General features: G+C 38.8%; 1 protein-coding gene across 2 annotated transcripts in view; it reads left to right on the top strand.

Moving 5' to 3' along the window:
• Nucleotides 1–15,606, top strand: part of LOC128640312 (alpha-2-macroglobulin) — a 325,027-nt gene that overhangs the window by 135,618 nt on the left and 173,803 nt on the right. The window contains exons 10-18 of one of the 2 annotated variants that reach the window (XM_053692803.1): nucleotides 49–158; nucleotides 234–395; nucleotides 539–766; nucleotides 1,222–1,285; nucleotides 2,533–2,678; nucleotides 4,943–5,092; nucleotides 5,200–5,370; nucleotides 13,847–13,943; nucleotides 14,776–14,896. In XM_053692803.1, the coding sequence (XP_053548778.1) occupies nucleotides 49–158; nucleotides 234–395; nucleotides 539–766; nucleotides 1,222–1,285; nucleotides 2,533–2,678; nucleotides 4,943–5,092; nucleotides 5,200–5,370; nucleotides 13,847–13,943; nucleotides 14,776–14,896 (1,249 nt within the window). Of the gene's footprint in view, nucleotides 1–48; nucleotides 159–233; nucleotides 396–538; nucleotides 767–1,221; nucleotides 1,286–2,532; nucleotides 2,679–4,942; nucleotides 5,093–5,199; nucleotides 5,371–13,846; nucleotides 13,944–14,772; nucleotides 14,897–15,606 lie in introns of both variants that reach the window. The other variant, XM_053692802.1, reaches the window with a different exon arrangement.

Raw genomic sequence — 15,606 nt, 5'->3', positions numbered from 1 at the left:
CATTATTAAGTGTTACACCAATATCTGCCAATATAATCTCTCTCGCAGATGTGGAGATGACGGGTCAGGGATCCTCTCAAATCACAAGCACAATTTCCAAAGTGTCATTCAGACATGTAGACTCTCACTACAAGCGCGGGATCCCACTGTACGGAGAGGTGAGTATGGGCTGGTGCTTGGCTCAGGGGAATCTCTTATGTTGCAGATTCTTGTGACTGATCAAATATTCACAGATATTCCTAGAAGATGCAGCTGGACATCCCATCAGCAATGAGACTGTGAGAATTTTTGTGGGGTATGATGGAACAAATTACACTGTCACCACTGGGCTAGATGGAACAGCTGACTTCTCTATTGATACTCGCTCTTTCCATCAGTCATCTATACAACTTAGGGTAAGACACATTATGGGGCATTAGCTGGAGTTTAGGATCATTTAGTTCAGGGATACTGATAAAAACATGAAGATTGGCTTCTTAGATTTAGACGGATTGTTCTGCACTGTTTGCTGACATGTAGATCTAACATTTTATTGCAGACCAACTACAAGACAGTGCAATACTGCCACAGACAGAGATGGCTGACACCGTCTTATCAAGAGGATTCAAGGAGCGTTAATCATTTTTATTCCCAGAGTAAAAGCTTTGTAAAGGTTCAGCCCATATTCAGAGAACTACAGTGTCACATTGTAGAGAAGATAAACGTGCAATATGTTCTCACTCCTAAAGGGGTCAGAGAGACGAAAAATGCCGTTTTCCACTATCTGGTAAGTATCTTCCCACCCCAACAATACAGGTGGCCTCTTCTGATCACAAGTCTTAACCCCTCTGTATTGGAGTGGTCCTGGATGTCTTATCTAACTCCTGTGGTACTTCTACGATTTATACACACTTGTCATTTGCTGACATTACACCAACATATATATTTGTTTTATATATATATATATATATATATATATATATATATATATATATATTACACGTAGGCCTCATATCTTACTCCTGCGCTAGTCTTACAATCTATACACGCTTGACTGATACTAACACTTCCTGTATTATATCTTGAGTTGACGTCATTATCATATAACTGGTTAGCCATGACAGTTATGTATTCCACTCCTGGATAAACCTAAAACCTTTTATTTATAATATACTATATGTTGCTTTAAGAGCTGCTCATACTCACCAATCTCACCCATGTATTATTATCTTCACACTGCAGGTGATGGCAAAGGGTGGCATTGTGGAATCTGGAAAACACATAGTTCAGCTGGTTCCAAATTCAGGTGAGAACCATTTGTTATTAATATTAAGTTGATACCATATTTTACATAGGTGTACAGAATGTCTAGACAATAAGGGCCAATGATCAAAAGTCCACCACCAAATATGTGAAAAACCCCCGTTTAGCCTCTCAGGGACAGTGTCGGTGCAATTATCAAAGAAAATGGGCTGTTCCTGCGAGCTGTCTCCCATAGAAATAATGAGAGCTCTCTGCTATGTAAAAGTTGACAAGCTGTCATTATTTCTGTGGGAGACATAGAAGCTACTTGCAGGTACAGCCCCTTTTTTTTTATAGAATTCCATGAGGGCTGCCCCTGCGAGTTTCCATGTGTAAAATCAATCATGTCTAGACCAGCAAAGTTTAAAGAATCACCCCCTAAGTGTCCATATATGGTCCTTAAATAAAGTCTCCATATCTGGTCCTTAAATAAAGTCTCCATATCTGGTCCTTAAATAAAGTCTCCATATCTGGTCCTTAAATAAAGTCTCCATATCTGGTCCTTAAATAAAGTCTCCATATCTGGTCCTTAAATAAAGTCTCCATATCTGGTCCTTAAATAAAGTCTCCATATCTGGTCCTTAAATAAAGTCTCCATATCTGGTCCTTAAATAAAGTCTCCATATCTGGTCCTTAAATAAAGTCTCCATATCTGGTCCTTAAATAAAGTCTTCATGGCCTCTAGTTATTAAGGTCTGGCGGACCTTATCCGACACTGCGGATCAGGTCCGCCAGACCTCGCTGAATACTGCGAGCCATAGGCTCACCGTATTCAGCATTGCACCAGCAGCTCACAAGAGCTGCTGGTGCAACGTCGCCCCCTGCAGACTCGTGGCCAATAGGCCGCCAGCAGGGGGGTGTCAATCAACCCGATTGGGTTGATTTCCGGCGATGTCTGTCCGCCTGCTCAGAGCAGGCGGACAGGTTATGGAGCAGTGGTCTTTGTGACCGCTGCTTCATAACTGCTGTTTCTGGCGAGCCTGCATGCTCGCCAGAAACACGGGGCATCAAGTTCCATTCGGAGCTTGATACATATGCCCCCATATCTGGTGCTTAAAGGCAACGGGCAGTGTTATTTGCTTAGGTAAAATAATCAAGTTAAACTGTTTTGATTAAGCTACACCCACAGAGATAATGTAACATAGGGCAGGTTTGTAACTTCCCGGCTGAGTTTGGACACCATGGTTAGATATATCCGCTCTTTTAATGGTGAGTTTCCATTATCTCATCTATTCTCTTTGTGTTGTACAGAGGCATCTGGAGAATTTACATTCAACCTGAACATTGCCACAAACATTGCTCCCTTGGCTAAGGCCCTGGTTTATCTAGTGTTGGACAGTGGGGAGGTCATTGCCGACAGTGTCAACTTCAAAGTGGAGATGTGTTTTGGAAACCAAGTAAGTCAGAGCACCTGATTGTTCCTACATCACTTGTATGAAATAACAATTGTGTAACTAATATCAATTGCACCCGTTTATCAGATATGTGGCTATTCTAAAGGCTTATGAAAACAACATGCCTATTAGATAAAGGAAGTTCAGTGGCCTGTAAGGGCAGGCTAAGTCACTGTTGTATATGTTATTGACATAAAGTTGATAACTCACTACTCTATGTGTTATTGGTACAAGGTGATAACTCACTACTCTATGTGTTATTGGTACAAGGTGATAACTCACTACTTTATGTGTTATTGGTACAAGGTGATAACTCACTACTTTATGTGTTATTGGCACAAGGGGATAAATCACTGATTTGTGTGTTATTGGCACAAGGCGATAACTCACTACTCTATGTGTTATTGGCATAAAGTTGATAACTCACTACTCTATGTGTTATTGGTACAAGGTGATAACTCACTACTCTATGTGTTATTGGCACAAGGGGATAAATCACTGATTTGTGTGTTATTGGCACAAGGCGATAACTCACTACTCTATGTGTTATTGGCATAAAGTTGATAACTCACTACTCTATGTGTTATTGGCATAAAGTTGATAACTCAATACTCTATGTGTTATTGGCACAAGGGGATAAATCACTGATCTATGAATTATGGGCACAAAGGGGTTGGTTCACTTTGCACCTAAAGGTGCAAAGCACAGAATTTAAGAGGACAGGGGGCGCTAGAAACCTATTGAGCAGCCAGGAAGGTGCCTTAGCATAGAGGAGGTGCCCATAGTCGGCTGCTATATTACCTAAAGGCAAATCTGGCCCTTGGTGCATTTATTTTTTAATCCTGGGACATTTTTTCGCTACAATTTCCTAGTGACAGATGTTATTCCTGAACCTTGAGGATGTCTGATATTTCTAGATTTGACATTTAAATGAATGAAAGCAGTTTATCATCTAGAAGCCCCTGGGGCCGATTTATTAAAGTGCGGACTAACATGATATGATGTAGCGTATCATGTCCGCGGCATTTATCATTGCACCAGCAGTTCTTGTGATCGGGCCGATTTATTAAAGTGCAGACTAACATGATATGATGTAGCGTATCATGTCCGCGGCATTTATCATTGCACCAGCAGTTCTTGTGATCGGGCCGATTTATTAAAGTGCGGACTAACATGATATGATGTAGCGTATCATGTCTGCAGCATTTATCATTGCACCAGCAGTTCTTGTGATCGGGCGCAGACCGCAGCCTGAGGAAGCGGTTCAGTTATGGAGCGGTGGTCTTTAGACCGCTGCTTCATAACTTCTGTTTCCGGCGAGCCTGAAGGCTAAACAGGGGCATCAGGGACCATTCAGAGCTTGATAATGTGTGGGCAGCTGGCTAATGTTCTTGCTGTTTGGAACTTGACATATAAGGACTTGAAATTATTTTGTATCATTATATGTTTGAGTGTGTATTGTATAGAACTGATCACATTAGATCACACTAAATGTATTGTATAGAACTGATCACATTAGATCACACTAAATGTATTGTATAGAACTGATCACATTAGATCACACTAAATGTATTGTATAGAACTGATCACATTAGATCGCACTAAATGTATTGTATAGAACTGATCACATTAGATCGCACTAAATGTATTGTATAGAACTGATCACATTAGATCACACTAAATGTATTGTATAGAACTGATCACATTAGATCGCACTAAATGTATTGTATAGAACTGATCACATTAGATCGCACTAAATGTATTGTATAGAACTGATCACATTAGATCGCACTAAATGTATTGTATAGAACTGATCACATTAGATCGCACTAAATGTATTGTATAGAACTGATCACATTAGATCGCACTAAATGTATTGTATAGAACTGATCACATTAGATCGCACTAAATGTATTGTATAGAACTGATCACATTAGATCGCACTAAATGTATTGTATAGAACTGATCACATTAGATCGCACTAAATGTATTGTATAGAACTGATCACATTAGATCGCACTAAATGTATTGTATAGAACTGATCACATTAGATCGCACTAAATGTATTGTATAGAACTGATCACATTAGATCGCACTAAATGTATTGTATAGAACTGATCACATTAGATCTCACTAAATGTATTGTATAGAACTGATCACATTAGATCACACTAAATGTATTGTATAGAACTGATCACATTAGATCGCACTAAATGTATTGTAATAATCCCACGTTTTCATTAATCCTTTCTCTTTTTACCACCCAGGTCAAGCTCACTTTTGCCTCTACAGAGTCACTTCCTGGCTCACAGGCTACCCTCAGCCTTCAAACAGATCCCGTCTCCCTGTGCGCAGTCAGAGCTGTGGATCAGAGTGTTCTCCTGTTGAAACCTGAGGCTGAACTGTCTGCTAAATCAGTATGTGAGAGATGCCCAAAGTGAACCACAGAGTCATAGTCTTTGGCAACCTGGCACCTACTTCATATGAACATTGGCTGACCCATGTATTGCTATTTGTATTCCAGGTGTACAATCTTCTGCCGTTACAAGAACTCTCTGGCTATATTCATGAGGGCCAATTCCTTGAAGAGGCACGGGATGATGACTGCCTGCAGGTGGAACCAATCTTTATGAATGGAATCTATTATACTCCCTCTACTCCAGATGGGGACATTGACACTTACACAATCCTAAAGGTTAGTGCGGAGTCTGTATAAATTAATTTGCCCTTTTCTCTGCCTTTTATTGAACCTTGTTCTGCTCTCCATCCAAATGAACCCCTTTACTACAAATGATATCAGATTATTGTTTTTTTAGTCATTTATATTTATTTAATTTTAAACAAAACAGTTCAAGCAGATATATATTCACAGTACCAGATTGCTACATGTGTAGTTGTACAGTAAATGAAGCTGTAGGACATTTCTTGTGTATAAATAATATAGCAACCTAGAACCTTAAAAGAAAGATGATCCTTAAGCTGAAGTTCATAGCAATCATCAGAGGCACCTCAAAACAATGAGTTGTCTATGTCCTATTATAACTGTATCAGATAGCGAGAAAGCAATTACTAATCAGGTATTCAAAGCTTTCCTATGTCATTTAGCACAATAATTATTAAAAAATATAGTAGGTGCATCATCATTAACATCATATGGTCTATGGATCTCCTACCTGTGAGAATAAAAGGCTCTGAGCAAGTTGATTTATAGCAGGAGGTGAAGAAATTGAGGGAAATAAGGAACATAACCAGATCCAATCAATACCTGTGCCCACTTATATTCCAGGATGTCTGATTTTCTTCGCAATGAATTGCATAATGTATCAGTTAAAGAGTACATTGTACATTCTGTAAAAGAAGACATTTGTTTGCTGTGTTTAGTACCTTAGAATTGTGCAGTTAACCATCATTTTGAAAAGAGATTTCCTTATAAAGCAGGGTGACTGTGTGTGACCATTCAATAAAATTGGGATAGGGGAATTTTTAAATTGAGCATTAAAGATGGAATCCCAATAATTTGTTCCCAGAATGGGCAAATAATTAGGCATTGTCACCATATGTGCAGAACGTTCATCTCTCTCCACATCCTCTGCAGTATAAGTGTAAATGTGATGAGATTGATTAGGGGTTAAATGGTATTTCTGTTAGTTTTGTAGTAGAAATGAAAACAGAAGTTTTAAAAGAGGAATACAAATTGTCCATAGATGTTGAGAAAGGTAAAAGTTTCCCATTTAGAGGTCTAGCTTGGAAGTCCCTTTGTAAGTTGTGACAATTGTTATACATTCAAATGGTGCCAGTTGGCTGGTATATTGTGAGTGTGGGAGTAAAAGGGATATTCCTTTCTAAATTGGAAACCACATGGGTGCTTTTCGATATTGAACAGAAACAATTGTGTAATATACCGGCATTAGCAAAAATGCTTCTAATAAAAGCTATAGCTGTTTCAAAAGTGTATTTAAGTATGCCCCATGCACCAGCATTTTATACACAGCACTCGCTCAGAGAGCCTAAGGTGCTTGTACTATCTGAAAATGACTCACTTTCGGCTAGATTGTGAGTTTTTGTCGGTAAGGCTGTGCGTTGCTAACGCACATTTTTTCCTTACCGCTCACCTACAGTAACGCTGGTATTACGGGTCTTTAGAAACCCGTCGTTAGCCGCAAAAAAGTGAGCGTAGAGCAAAATTTAGCTCCACATCTCGCCTCAATACCAGTGCTGCTTACGGTAGCAGTAAGCTGGCTAAACGTGCTCGTGAACGATTTCCCCATAGGACTCAATGGGGCAGATTCGGCTGAAAAAAAAACCTAACACATGCAAAAAAGCAGCGTTCAGCTCCTAACGCAGCCCCATTGTTTCCTATGGGGAAATACTTTTTCTGTCTACACCTAACACCCTAACATGAACCCCGAGTCTAAACACTCCTAATCTTACACTTATTAACCCCTAATCTGCCGACCCCAACATCGTCGCCACCTGCATTATATTATTAACTCCTAATCTGCCGCTCCGGACACCGCCGCCACCTACATTATACATATGAACCCCTAATCTGCTGACTCCAACATCGCTGAACCCTACATTATATTTATTAACCCCAATCGCAGCCACTATAATAAAGTTATTAATCCCTAAATCTAAGTCTAACCCTAACCCTAAACCCCCCTAACTTAAATATAATTTAAATAAATCTAAATAAAATTACTATTATTAAATAAATTATTCCTATTTAAAACTAAATACTTACCTATTAAATAAACCCTAAGATAGCAACAATATAACTAATAGTTACATTTGAATCTATCTTAGGATTTATTTTAATTTTACAGGTAACTTTGTATTTATTTTAACTAGGTAGAATAGTTATTAAATAGTTATTAACTATTTAATAACTTCCTAGTTAAAATAAGTACAAATATACCTGTAAAATAAAACCTAACCTAAGTTACAATTACACCTAACACTACACTATAATTAAATACATTAACTACATTAACTACAATTAATTACAATTAAATTAAATAAACTAAATTACGAAAAAAAACAAACACTAAATTACAGAAAATAATAAAATAATTACAATTTTTTTTTAAAACTAATTACACCTAATCTAATCCCTCTAATAAAATAAAAAAGCCCCCCAAAATAAAAAAAATCCTTACCCTGCGCTAAATTACAAATAGCCATTAAAAGGGCCTTTTGCGGGGCATTGCCCCAAAGTAATCAGCTCTTTTACCTGTAATCTTCAAGGGGGTAGTGTTAGGTTTTATACAAGGGGGTAGTGTTAGGTTTTATACAAGGGGGTAGTGTTAGGTTTTATACAAGGGGGTAGTGTTAGGTTTTATACAAGGGGGTAGTGTTAGGTTTTATACAAGGGGGTAGTGTTAGGTTTTATACAAGGGGGTAGTGTTAGGTTTTATACAAGGGGGTAGTGTTAGGTTTTATACAAGGGGGTAGTGTTAGGTTTTATACAAGGGGGTAGTGTTAGGTTTTATACAAGGGGGTAGTGTTAGGTTTTATACACGGGGGTAGTGTTAGGTTTTATACAAGGGGGTAGTGTTAGGTTTTATACAAGGGGGTAGTGTTAGGTTTTATACAAGAGGGTAGTGTTAGGTTTTATACAAGGGGGTAGTGTTAGGTTTTATACAAGGGGGTAGTGTTAGGTTTTATACAAGGGGGTAGTGTTAGGTTTTATACAAGGGGGTAGTGTTAGGTTTTATACAAGGGGGTAGTGTTAGGTTTTATACAAGGGGGTAGTGTTAGGTTTTATACAAGGGGGTAGTGTTAGGTTTTATACAAGGGGGTAGTGTTAGGTTTTATACAAGGGGGTAGTGTTAGGTTTTATACAAGGGGGTAGTGTTAGGTTTTATACAAGGGGGTAGTGTTAGGTTTTATACAAGGGGGTAGTGTTAGGTTTTATACAAGGGGGTAGTGTTAGGTTTTATACAAGAGGGTAGTGTTAGGTTTTATACAAGGGGGTAGTGTTAGGTTTTATACAAGGGGGTAGTGTTAGGTTTTATACAAGGGGGTAGTGTTAGGTTTTATACAAGGGGGTAGTGTTAGGTTTTATACAAGAGGGTAGTGTTAGGTTTTATACAAGGGGGTAGTGTTAGGTTTTATACAAGGGGGTAGTGTTAGGTTTTATACAAGGGGGTAGTGTTAGGTTTTATACAAGGGGGTAGTGTTAGGTTTTATACAAGGGGGTAGTGTTAGGTTTTATATAAGGGGGTAGTGTTAGGTTTTATACAAGGGGGTAGTGTTAGGTTTTATACAAGGGGGTAGTGTTAGGTTTTATACAAGGGGGTAGTGTTAGGTTTTATACAAGGGGTATTGGGTGGGTTTTAGAGTAGGGTTGGGTGTTTGGGTGGTGGGTTGTAATGTTGGGGGGGGTATTGTATTTTTTTACAGGTAAAAGAGCTGATTACTTTGGGGCAATGTCTGTAAAAGGCCCTTTTAAGGGCTATTTGTAATTTAGTATAGGGCGGGGATTTTTTTTATTTTGGGGGGCTTTTTTATTTTATTAGGGGGATTAGATTAGGTGTAATTAGTTTTAAAGAAATTGTAATTATTTTATTATTTTCTGTAATTTAGTGTGTTTTTTTGTACTTTAGTTTATTTAATTTAATTGTAATTAATTGTAGTTAAAGGGACAGTAAACCTCAAAAATAATGTTATTTAATTCTGCACATAGTGTTATATAACATTATATTAGCACAAACGTTATAAAACATAATATTCCCTTTGAATTTTTTAAAACAACGGCTGTTTTTTTCACACAGCGCATCGGGCGAGCTGTATAGTCACAGCCCGGCCCGACCGCGCCATAACGCTAAGTGCAGCTCGCTCCCGCTCTGTCTGACAGCAGGAGCGAGCTGCGCTGTGTATAATGGCGCGGTCGGGCCGGGCTGTGACTATACAGCTCGCCCGATGCGCTGTGTGAAAAAAACAGCCGTTGTTTTAAAAAAAACCTAAGCTAGATACAAATGTAACTATTAGTTATATTGTAGCTAGCTTAGGGTTTATTTTATAAGTATTTAGTTTTAAATAGGAATCATTTATTTAATTGTAGTAATTTTATTTAGATTCATTTAAATTATATTTAAGTTCGGGGGCTGTTAGGATTAGGGTTAACTTAGGTTTAGGGGTTAATAACTTTAATATAGTTGCGGCGACGTTGGGGAGTGACAGATTAGGGGTTAATAAATTTAGGTAGGTGTCGGTGATGTTAGGGACAGCAGGGGTTAATAAAATTTAACTAATGTTTGCGAGGTGGGAGTGTGGCGGTTTAGGGGTTAATATATTTATTGAAGTGGCGGCGATGTCTGGTTGGCAGATTAGGGGTTAAAAAATGTATTTAAGTGTTTGCGATGTGTGGGGGGGCCTCGGTGTAGGGGTTAATAGGTAGTTTATGGGTGTTAGTGTACTTTTTAGCACTTTAGTTAAAGGGACACTGAACCCAAATTTTTTTCTTTCATGATTCAGATAGAGCATGACATTTTAAGCAACTTTCTAATTTACTCCTATTATCAAATTTTCTTTATTCTCTTGGTATCTTTATTTGAAATGCAAGAATCTAAGTTTAGATGCCGGCCCATTTTGGTGAACAACCTGGGTTGTCCTTGCTGATTGGTGGAAAAAATCCATCCACCAATCAAAAAGTGCTGTCGAGAGTTCTGAACATAAAAAAGCTTAGATGGCTTTAATTTCAAATAAAGATAGCAAGAGAACGAAGAAAAATTGATAATAGGAGTAAAATAGAAAGTTGCTTAAAATTGCTGCTCTATCTGAATCACACAAGAAAAAAATTGGGTTCAGTGTCCCTTTAAGAGTTTTATGTAACGGCGTTAGCCCATAGAACTCTTAACTACTGACTTTTATATGCGGTATCAGTCTTGACAGGAGAGGGTGTACCGCTCACTTTTTCCAAGACTGGTAATAACGGCGTTGGGAAAATCCCATTGAAAAGATAGGATACGCAATTTACGTAAGGGAATTTGCGGTATGCTCGAGTCGCGGAAAAAAAGTGAGCAGTACACCTGTACCTGCCAGACTCGTAATACCAGCAGGTGTTAAAAAGCAGCATTGGGACCTCTCAACACTGCTTTTTAAGGCTAACGCAAGACTCGTAATCTAGGCGTTTGTTAATTGCTGACATGATACAAGCCCCACTGATTATCTGAGCAGCTGTATTATTTAAAATGTGGGTGCAGTGACAATATCTAGTTATGCTTCACATGCACGTGCAGAGAAAAATATTAACACTAAAACAGTGATAACGTTTACTAGAAGCATTTTTGCCAATACATGTATATTGCAAATATGTTTCTATTCAAAAATTTTGACTGGAATGTCCCTTTAATGTAATGAGTAGCTTGGAAGCAGTTTTTAGTGGTTATCCAATCATCTGATAGTTGCACATCATTGATAAGGTCCCTGTGACCCAGTAACACATAAATATGAGAGTCTTTGACCCCCAAGAGTCATTGATTACCGTCCCCTTTTAATAAACTTTAAATTACCTTAAATCATCCATCAATTAAAGAATACACAGACACTTGTTGCTTGGTAAAAATACTGGCCACAGCCTGTGTATTAAATAACAAATTTAAAACACCAAATAAATAACTCTTTGAACCATTTAAGAATCCATTAACTCTGAAGATGCTAGCTCCCAAACTTAATTCATTAATCTCCCTTTTCTTGTTGACCAATCCGTATATAAATTCACCTGGGCTTAAATAAGTCCATTATGTCTTTAAAACCCCAAGCTCCTAGGAACCCTGTGTCCAAGAAGCTACTTAACCTGCTCTCCCACCCCATTAGGAGGTTAACCCATTCACTTATGGCCATAGTCCAATTGCAGACTAGAACCCGCCAAGCTGTGACAAAACATAAAACCGTAAAACAATGGGAGGGAGAAAAAACTTCTTGCTGCCATGCAAATTATTTTCTGGAGATGGCTGTTCCCCACTTCCTTATATGGCCTTCTCCAGGGAACCACCCCACTTCACCAAATATGGGACTAACTCCTCCCATGGGTCAAAAGCTGGGTTTCTGATCTCTGGTTTATTGGAAGAGAAGAAAGAGGATTCAGGCTTTGTTAACAAAGTTGGCAGAGAAAAAGCAGAGTATGGTAAACTCCTATAAACAAAACTTAGTAATTGCCATCTCCGGTAGCCGGGAATTAGTGGCAGACACACTCACCCCCTCCTGAAGAGTCGAGTTCCTTACAGCCGTCAGAGGTGTACTTGAATGCACCGAAGGTTGGAGATACTCGTTTGAGCAAACCGGAACAGCATCCGACAGCAGCGTTCCCTGCTGTTCTCCTTTCCTTCCGCCTCTATCCGCGGTTCCCGGCCAGCGGCTGTGTGATTGACAGGGCGATATGTCAAACGTAGTGTGTGTGTGTGTGGAGGGGTGTCTCCAGACAATCTTCACCCGGCACTTGCAGTTGGTGAGGAAAAATAGAGTATGGGATACATGAACTGGATACAAGTAAAGGAAAAAGCATGTATGTAATCCCAACAGCACTCCAAGTCGATAGTGAATAAAACAAATTCTTTATTGATAAAGTCCAATAAAAAAGCGTATAAGCCCAGGGGAAACAGTGCAATATAAAAGTAAAATGAAGTGTGCGTGACACCAACGGCTTACATGTTTCGGCTGTGAGCCGTAATCATAGCCTCAGGTGCTATACAAATGTGTGCCATTTAAAAGGGGTAACATCAAATCTAATAGGCTGTACAACCTAATAAAACACACGCCTACTTCGACTAGTAAATAAGAATTTAACCCTATGTCTGCCAACTAGTTTGGAGGATGCAAACACAAACATACATAAATAAATATGCAGCCACAAATGTAAACAAAGATTTATCAGGCGATACAGTCAGATAACCCTAGGATGCATATCTACGCTCTTTTATTGGACTTTATCAACAAAGAATTTGTTTTATCCACTATCGACTTGGAGTGCTGTTGGGATTACATACATGCTTTTTCCTTTACTTGTATCCAGTTCATGTATCCCATACTCTATTTTTCCTCACCATCTGCAAGTGCCGGGTGAAGATTGTCTGGAGACACCCCCCCACACACACACACTACGTTTGATGTATCGTCCTGTCAATCACACAGCCGCTGGCCGGAACCGCAGATAGAGGCGGAAGGAAAGGAGAACAGCAGGGAACGCTGCTGTCGGATGCTGTTCCGGTTTGCTCAAACGAGTATCTCCAACCTTCGGTGCATTCAAGTACACCTCTGACGGCTGTAAGGAACTCAACTCTTTAGGAGGGGGTGAGTGTGTCTGCCACTAAGTCCCGGCTACCGGAGATGGCTATTACTATGTTTTGTTTATAGGGGTTTACCATACTCTGCTTTTTCTCTGCCAATTTTGGGTATTATCTGGAAATACCCGGTGACCCCTATTCATACAAATCTTGCAGTTTGGCATCACAAGGAACTGTTACTTGAGGAACTATATAAAAATATAATCAGCACCATCATTGCTATTTAAACCAATTAGCATGGAGGGTTCAGTGCAATCACATTATTTTTCTCTTATGTCTGCCACAGCTAGAGTTAACCCCAGCACAGACTGTGACAAGATTTTCTCAGATGATCAAGGAACTTTGACTCTAAGTACACTATTTGATACTTTGGAGAACCTGCTATTCAGGGAACTAAAAGCATAATGGGACATTTGGACAATTTAATCTTATATTAAAGCCAAAATGATACATAGGGGGCTTAGAATTTTTAAATTCCCAACATTTGAAATTGATATAAATGACAAAGATTTTGTTAATGCTTGGAATAATATTTTATCCGAATGTTCATTGCAGCTTATGCTATTACTTATACAATGTAGAACAAAACATCTAAATGAGATCAAAGCTGAAATAGATAGACTACAATTAGAACTAAATAGACGTAGCCAAGATCAGGATTTTTCTAAATTTTACAGGCCTCTCTAGCTAGGGGAAAATCAGTTATAATGGAGCACAAACATCTCAAATTCATTTCCCCTGGGCTTATACGCTCTTTTATTGGACTTTATCAATAAAGAATTTGTTTTATCCACTATCAGAGTGCTGTTGGGATTACATACATTTTCCTTTATTTGTTGTCAGTGAAGAACGAATTACCAGGTTATTGTTTTTATCTGTTTGCAGAATATGGGACTTAAAGTTATTACAAACACCAAGATCAGGATCCCACGTCTTTGTGCTGAGATTCCGCAATACCACGTTCAAGCAGCTGGTGTGAATGGTAACTACTAACTTCTCTGTGGCTAATGCTTAAACTTGTAGAAAGTCAGGAATGTGTGTAACTTCTCTGTGGCTAATGCTTAAACTTGTAGAAAGTCAGGGATGTGTGTAACTTCTCTGTGGCTAATGCTTAAACTTGTAGAAAGTCAGGGATGTGTGTAACTTCTCTGTGGCTAATGCTTAAACTTGTAGAAAGTCAGGGATGTATCTAACTTCTCTGTGGCTAATGCTTAAACTTGTAGAAAGTCAGGGATGTATCTAACTTCTCTGTGGCTAATGCTTAAACTTGTAGAAAGTCAGGGATGTGTGTAACTTCTATTACTTTTACTAATGAATTAACAAGATTGTGAGATTAATTACATAGAATCAATCTGCTTATCTGATGCATCTTCAGTCCTACAAGATATTAGATTTACATCCCCTCTTCCTGCTCCGTCATCCTTGAATATGTCACAGTTCAGTATAGGCATTGTCCTATTATAGACCTGGTACCCTGCACTGTGTATGTATTTATCTGTGGTACAGAACTATGTTATGTGCTTCCTGTCTTATTATAGACCGGGTACCCTGCACTGTGTATGTATTTATCTGTGGTACAGAACTATGTTATATGCTTCTTATGCTATTATAGACCCGGTACCCTGCACTGTGTATGTATTTATATGTGGTACAGAACTATGTTATATGCTTCCTATGCTATTATAGACCCGGTACCCTGCACTGTGTTTGTATTTATCTGTGGTACAGAGCTATGTTAGTGCCCTTTTTCTTAAGCTTAACTACCTTGCCTGGCCAGCTCTGTATAACTAACTCCCACAGTTTTGTTTCAGCAGTAGCTCGTCTGGCTTCCCCAATGATGTCATATGCAGAAATTCCTAATACACCCAGAGTATATATTGAGACAGTGCGGAAATATTTTCCAGAGACCTGGATATGGCAGTTGGTAGAGACAGAGTAAGTATTTAAACTCTTCATAATCATATTTGTTTTGAACAATAAAATAAAACATATGAAAAAGTGAAGGTATTATCTGTGTTTGCGGCACTATGGCCTAGGCTAGAAGTCCTATAAACAGCGCCGGGTTCGCTTTTTATATTGTGGCCCTGTGCTAAGAATAGGTATTACCAGTTAGTTGTAAAATAGTTTTAACAGTGAACGACATTTTTTTGGCGCCCTATATTTTCCATCTATAGCGCAGGCCTCTCTTAACATCCCTGATATTACAACTGGCGGGTTAAATGTTGCGATCAAGAACAAAACACAATCCCACTGAGAAAGAGCGACTAGGGACCTGAGGTAAAGTGTTAGGGCTATAATAAAAGTATAACAAAACACAAGTATTTCACATATACATATTACCTGCCACTTTATTTGGTACACCTCGCTAGTACCCGGTTGGAACCCATTTTGCCTTCAGAACTGTCTTAATTACATGTGGCATTGACTCGACAAGGTGTTGGAAACATTTCTCACACATTTTGATCCATAGGGATGGACTTAGCTATAAAGGGATGGACATGGTCAGTAACAGTACTCAGGTAGGTAGGTAGATACGTTTAAACGATGCTCAATTGGTACTAAGGGGCCCAAAGTGTGCCAAGAAAATATCCCCCACACCATTACACCACCACCACCAGCCTGAACCATTGATACAAAGCAGGATG

The sequence above is a fragment of the Bombina bombina genome, chromosome 9 (genome assembly GCF_027579735.1).
Source record: "Bombina bombina isolate aBomBom1 chromosome 9, aBomBom1.pri, whole genome shotgun sequence".
Classification (NCBI taxonomy): domain Eukaryota; kingdom Metazoa; phylum Chordata; class Amphibia; order Anura; family Bombinatoridae; genus Bombina; species Bombina bombina.
The sequence above is the reverse complement of the archived record's forward strand: the minus strand, read 5'-3'. Positions and strand labels throughout refer to the sequence as shown.